We start from the raw sequence: 7197 nt of genomic DNA, 5'->3' as shown, positions 1-7197 counted from the left end.
TAAAGTTTGTACAACTCATTTATTTTATGTTGAATGTTAGTTTCGGCTTTACATGGCTATATCACGATGATTAATGAAATCACCACCGCGCGGATTTTTTCAACTGATGTCACAAAACTTTCTGTTTCATTCAACGCCGCCATATTGGACATCGAACACTTCCTTACAGCAATCAACAGCAGTTCATATCAGTACAAGATTCGGTAAAACTTTACATGCTGTTTAGTGGCATAAACATTACCTTTCTCAAACGAAACGTATACAAAACCGTACTGCTCTTAAGTTTATTGATATATATTACTTTATCCACATCGTTGAAACGATAACAAGAAACCAATAGTCAAGTTTCTCTTCTTTTTTTTTCACCTAAGACAAATATAAGCACTTCACGTCGAATATGACGGAGTACAGTATAGACCACGTGATTTTTAGACGTCAGTGCAGAAACTCTTACCAGGGCCTCTAGCTGGTACACAGTCTGCACCTGCACAGTATTTGCTTGAACTACATTTATATGACTTAATATAAATCTCTTATCCTTGTGAGTTTGGTTACCATGAATGTATTGTTTCGAAACTTTATCATACTGAAACTGTGGAATAACCAGATGTAATTAACAACTGAAGACAGCATTATATAACAACCTTTGCATGTCTCTGATAAAATTATTATTTCGATAAAACGACCAGGCCAAAAATAAGGTACACATAGGGTAGACAAATAAAACCAGGACCAAAAAAAAAAAAATTGGCACAGATAGGACAGAGAAATAAAATGAGGTCACGAGCTGCTCAGTGGGAACAGTAAAGTGTGAATGTCCCGAATGTGACCTCAGTGTCAGTACTCTATATATAAAGATTTAAAGTAGAATACGTAGTAAAATGTGTGGTAGTGCGAGAGGTTTAGGTAACGCAGGGCCCAAACACTTGCAGGGATACGCCGTCTATTGTATATATATCGCAAATAACGACACAGGGTCCAAATAGTTTAGGAATACACCATATTTTATATTTAACACAAATTGCAAGTCTCATCTGTGGATTAAACTTAAAGGATGATGTAGGTGCACAAGCCACAATCTTAAACTTTTAAACCATTTTCTTTTCTTTTTTAGAAGACAAACGTGCCAAAGTAGCGCCAGTGACACGTGTGAAAGGAAAATCGAGACAGGTATTTTAAATATCTACAGTTAGTTGTCTGAATTGTTTGTTACGCTGATTGTTTGTTGTCTGAGCTGTACGTTACGTTGATTGGTAGTTGTCTGAACTGTTTGTTACTTTGGTTGTTTTGGACAGCTGTTTGATTTAATCGGTGGGTTTAAGAGCTTACAACTACAAAATCCTGGATTCGATTGCCCATGTGATCAAAATATAAACAACCTATTCTGTAACATTGCGCTCAAACAAACAAATAAGTTCTAGTAATACAAACAATATAATTTAATACATATTAAGATCTTTTGATATTCCATGAAATATATCATTAACATTGTAACACGTAGTATATCGAACCTTCTGGAAAACTTTCGTAGCTTCAGAAAGAGACAGTGATACAGTGAGCAATACAGAAAGAGATGGAGAGACCAGACCAGACCAGAGATACCAGTTAACTTATGTGAGAGATTGTGGAACAGATATTGCATTTGAACTTGTTTTCAAATTATCCCTTCACAAACCCATTAAACTATACACGATGAAAAGGAAAATTAAACCAACGACATTTCATAAACATACGACAACACCTAACTTTGGTGTAAATTGACTAATTTTCTTCGTAATCCATTTAACTTCACGTAAATAGCCCTAGCAATTGCTGGCTGGCAGGCTTAAATGCTAGATTTAACAATCTCATCGGTGGTGTTCGTGGAAAAATCTGAATAGTAAACTGAACTTAATTTCATTTGAGCTATTTTAATGTTTTTATTTTCCACGACTATAACCTGCACGCCACTCATTACGTTATTTCTTAAACAGAAAAATCTCATGAGTTAGAACAATCTCAAAAAAGAATTATCCCATTAAACTATACACGAACAAATTCAAATTATCCCTTCACAAACCCATTAAACTATACATGAACAAGTAGCGTACAGCATAAGCAACGTCCATAACTGAAGATGTTCGTATTAGCAGCGTACAGCATAAGCAACGTCCATATTATCGTAAGGCAACGAACACGACTGTAATCCTCAGAGTTAGGCCTTTTAAAAACAGGAAAAATAGAATCCGAAATAAATCGAGGAGATGTTTCAACCTACAAGTTCGAATGTTTTTTGTTTGGAAGTCTTACAAAATATTACGTGTCAGTTAGGTGTAGGGAAGCGCTTTTAGTTTGCATGAGCAACGTCAGTAATTAAAGATGTTCGTATTAGAAGATGTTCGTATTAGCAGCGTACACCATGAGCAACGTCCATAACTGAAGATGTTCGTATTAGCAGCGTACAGAATTACGGACGTTTCTCATGCTGTACGCTGCTAATACGAGCATCTTTAATTACACACGTTACTCATAGTGTACGCTGCTAATACGAGCACCTTTAATTATGGACGTTGTACATGCTGTACAATAAAACATTTTTTTTTTACTTATGGGTGTTTAACATGGCGACCCACAGATTACGAGTCGAGCGCCCTAACCACCTGGCTATGCCGGGCCCAGATTAAACATGAAGCGCAGTATATTATTCTATTTACTATTTATCACTAAGTTATACCGATTTCGGAGTATTCCACCCCTCATCAGTAGCTCTGGACAATAGCAAGTTGAAAAAATAAGAATAGATTAGGCATCACATTTAGTTGTTAGTATTATAAATGGCTTGTGTGATAAATTATTAGCATCAATGCTGCACATTTTTCAAACTGATATATCAATATAGGATTACTGTGTCTGTATAAGACATTTCAAAACACCATACATAAAATATATACTCCAACACTACGTGGCACCCAGTTTTGTTCGTCCAATTTGCTTACGTAAGGCTTGTCAACTTGCTAAATCCCTCTGTTTATCCTCCACGATGTCTTCTTTTCCACAGAGTGGTCCAGGATATGTTGTTTTCCCGATGAAAAAAATCCCTCTCCGTATATTTAGATGTTTTCTTTTCTGATATTTATTTCCCTTCGCACGTGATTTGAGAAAGTTTTGAACAAATATCATTTTACAGTTTCTGAGTAGGAATTCTTTTCACTACAGAGAAAATGAAAATTTACGCCTACTCATCCGTTATCTATAACAACTGTACTCTGCAGTTTTATCCCATGGCCGAAGAGAGGGCTTAACCTTCTGATAGCCCGTCAGGCCGATGGGCTGGGATGAAATGAGAGTGGGAAAAGTCCTCCGGTTTGCCCATGTCCAAGGTATCTGATGAGGGGCGGAATTTTCTGAAACCGATATAACTCAGTAACAAAAATGTAAATTGTGATAGGTTGGGCTACTTATGTATTTTTTTTAGTATTTTTAAACATCTTTTCTGTCTGAATAATTCGCAAGAATAAATTAGTAGCATCAATTACTTATCTTCTTCAAATTTATATACAAATATGGGATTTTTGTTAGAGTAAAAGGCTTATCATTACAACAGTTATATGTGTGACAGTTTCAATCCTAAACTGTAATGTACAAACTGTCGATCACGCTCAAGCTCCATTCAAATTCCCAGTGTTTTGTTCCCATGAAAACATACCTTGATGTTACTGGCTTCACTCAGAAAGTTGATAACGGTAGCTGGTCCTTTCACCACCCCTTGGCTCACTGGAGTACCTGAAACAAATACACGTGTGATGTTATGTTGCAGGTGAGGCGGTACACGTGTTAACAGAAGTACCGCGCAGAGATCACAACTTTGTTCAAACACAAGTCAATTATACCAATAATTCAGCTTAAAATCCGACAGTTTTGTTCAAAGAGGAGTATGCTCAAAGATATTGCAAGAATTAAACATAACTTTTATACGTACAACGTTTATATGTACAGATTTTCAGGTTTCAAATTTAACCTTTTCTTAGACTTGGATATCAGATATTTATTTCCTGAAATTTAATTAATTAAATTGAGAAAATCAAGCTAGCGATCATTTTCCATTCACCTTCTCTGTTTTATGCTGTATCATGCAGTTGTATATATATATATTGTTACGTCTCCGTTTCGTTAATTAACTTTCCGTAACTTCGTTCCGACGAAACTTGAGCGACACAAGTCCTTTCTTAATAAAACTGGTTTATTCTTTCCGATTATAACTTTACCGATACACTTATTTTCAACAGTCGCTCTATAACAAACGCTATAACCACGAACTTCAACAATACGTCTCTCTCTGACTGCAGTTTAATTACTCACTACCTACACACATTCTTATCCCGTCACGTTGTCACCCTCTTTTTATATACCAGACTACCATATATCTAGTAAATGCTAGAGCATTCGCCAAGGTACAGGATAGTTCTAGAAACGTGGCGTGACACTAGTCATGTGACCTCGCTGACGCAACAATATATATATAAATAACAGAAGCAAATATAAACTGGTTGCGATACATAATAAAAAATATATTTTAACATGTATTTTTAGTATATCAAATCATGCGAAGTACTTATAGATGCTATAATAGGGAAGAAAAGCAAGACACATTTAGAACATTCGATGACATATATATTACCTTTCATGCAAAGAAACGATCTGTCGGCATCTAGACGTTCAGTTTTTTTAATGTTCTCCTGAAAAAAAGTAGAAACGAATACTGAACATGACTAATAACTATATCACTGCACAACTGTTTATATGTCTGTACTATCCAGATTTACACTTGATCCGGAGAGTTTCTTCCCTCTTAACTGTGCAGCTCTATTGAAATCGAGCAGTCGCTGAATGCACGAAATATTCATGAAATATTTTAATAATTCAGATTGACAATATATCTGGAACCAAACGTTAACAACTATTTACTAAGCCTATTAACAAGAGACAAAAATGGCTAATAAAACTGAGCGTAACATGATAGTTATTTTTATTGCTATCGAGAATATATTTCTAGTAGAAAGTATAGCAGAACATTGAAGTTAACTCACTGGCCTAGGAACCCCTTTCATAATTTCTGGAAATCTCATGTGGTCCATTTTAGAATGTAAACGTTGTCGATGAAAAGCCCTAACAGAAAGAGGAGATGAATGATACATGTTGCCATCTTTAAAGTTTTGAGCTACAATTGAAATGATAAAATTAAGAAATCAAATTGCACGACTTTTTTTACGATTTTATGACATGAATGTATAATACCAGTATTCACAGTAATTGCAAGAACATCTCGAAGTAAAGAACAATCTTGATATATTTAAAACACTTTATATCTGTTTTATCCATGCCGATGACGCCTCTTGCTCCATACCAGGGCTCATCAAGCCGGTTGAGATATGACAGACATAATGGTTAGTTGTCGTGATGCTAGTTATATATCACTGATTACTTGAAAAAAAAAAAATGGTTTTAACAGAATCAGCTGGTGACGTCTAATTTTCATAAATTTTATTTAATTCGTTAATCATCAGAAATGTATTTATGAGGTTTATTAACATCAAGTTAATTATTCATTCTAACACCGATTTATTTATTCATTTTACCTTTCAGTAACTTTACTCATCGTTCAGAAACCGTTAAGCTAGTTCGTTAAGTGCAATGTTTACCATGCTTTCAGTAACGTTCCTATAGGTGCTCAACAACCTAAACCAATGTTTTTCTATTTGCCCAATCACGATATTTCAAATAACCTTGCTTGTGCTACGTCACTTACTTGGAAATAAGCTTTGGAGAACGATTCTTAAGGAGTTGTCCTATTTCGTCGTGGGTGAGGAAGAAAATAAGGCGTGGATCAGAAAGACGACCTTCGCTGGTCATCACTTCGCCAAGATAAACATATGCTTTACGATAAGCATCCACACATTTAATCAGGAGAGACTGGAGATTAAATGTACACATGTATATTTAGTAGAAACTGGAGGTAAAATGTATATTATCCAAGTCATCACAACATTCTATACATATACATTTTCAAGTACAAAATAAAGCATATTTATAATTTTAACTTCATACTGGATTTGCTTCATATCAACACAAATCTTTAAACTAAAAACTTTTTCGATATAAAAATTTGACTTACAATTAACTGATAATGAAAATTACACAGAAAACAATGTCCTAGGACGCATGATTGTGTCGAAACTAGTTTCTCTAACACCAGACTTCTGACAAGTTTTTGTTGTTTTTTTCGTTTACTGTGTTTTTTTGTTCATTAATTGTAATACACAGTATTGTGTTCTTTTATTATTATTATTATTAATCTTCTAGCTTCGGGAACAAGTTATTTAAACAGGAATACTGAGCCAACACTTTTTGTGGACTAGAATAACAGCGCCGCTGTAACCATTGTTTTAATATTTATTTACTCAAGAAATGTTAATGCATTCTTTTTGTACAGAAGTTGTATAAATGAAATGTAGGTTAAGAGTTCTTTGTGTTTGTTCAGCAGTGTTTGTTGTTGGTGGTAGAAAATGATTCACGTGAACTTACAGTTTTTGGGTTTACTGTTTTTCGTATTTAATGACAACATATGACACTTATAGATCTAAAGAGAATTGTACATCCTGTCTTCATTTATCTTAAAAATTAACTTAAGGTTTAGCTATTCAAAAACATATGATGTGTAAAAAGATTAACATCATATGACAGAAAGTTTTATATGGCCTCATGGATATGTAGCAGAAAGGCTATTATTCTCCAAATCATGCTTTGTCTAGCAAAGAAAAAATCTATGCATGTGAAATGTGTATAAGACTCGACTTTATTTATAACGTTCTTCTTAACATTCCAAGTTTTTGTTCAGGTTGTATTAGGATGACACTAAGTTAGACGTTCCAGGACAAAACAAAATATATTTTTGTGAGCTGTACATATCTGTTTCTTTACTCACAGTAACCAATCTATTTTCATATAAGCATTTGAAGAATCTATACTATTATTCTGCTTGTTTGTATGTTCAACCGTTACACTTTCTGACCGAGAACCTGCTGCATAAGCATGCGTAGTTAGAATGTTTCCCCCAAAAAAAACCGCGCATGCACATTATTCACTCGACGACAAACAGTCTGCCTGCGGCAGAGAGTTGCAAAGTTTGTTTGTTATGGATTTCGCGCAAAGCTACACGAG

General features: G+C 34.7%; 1 protein-coding gene across 1 annotated transcript; it reads right to left on the bottom strand.

The window, feature by feature from the left end:
• Window positions 1-3649: 3649 nt before the first annotated feature.
• Window positions 3650-5985, bottom strand: LOC111083408. Its single transcript, XM_022379919.1, has 4 exons — window positions 5786-5985; window positions 5067-5145; window positions 4658-4715; window positions 3650-3762 (listed from the first exon to the last, which is right to left on the bottom strand). The coding sequence occupies exons 1-4, from the start codon at window positions 5968-5970 to the stop codon at window positions 3650-3652; spliced, it is 435 nt and encodes a 144-aa protein (XP_022235627.1). The 5' UTR covers window positions 5971-5985.
• Between the last annotated feature and the right edge of the window lie 1212 nt (window positions 5986-7197).

Source organism: Limulus polyphemus, unplaced genomic scaffold (genome assembly GCF_000517525.1).
Source record: "Limulus polyphemus unplaced genomic scaffold, Limulus_polyphemus-2.1.2 Scaffold9403, whole genome shotgun sequence".
In the NCBI taxonomy this organism is placed as follows: Eukaryota; Metazoa; Arthropoda; class Merostomata; order Xiphosura; family Limulidae; genus Limulus; species Limulus polyphemus.
Note: the sequence above shows the minus strand (reverse complement) of the source record. Positions and strands in the feature narration are given on the sequence as shown.

Coding starts and splice junctions, on each gene's coding strand:
- LOC111083408 (XM_022379919.1), bottom strand. CDS start 5,970: ATGTGTACATTTAATCTCCAGTCTCTCCTGATTAAATGTGTGGATGCT. Junction 5,146..5,785: donor TCTCCAAAGCTTATTTCCAA/GTAAGTGACGTA, acceptor TCTTTCTGTTAG/GGCTTTTCATCGACAACGTT. Junction 4,716..5,066: donor TGAAAGGGGTTCCTAGGCCA/GTGAGTTAACTT, acceptor ACTTTTTTTCAG/GAGAACATTAAAAAAACTGA.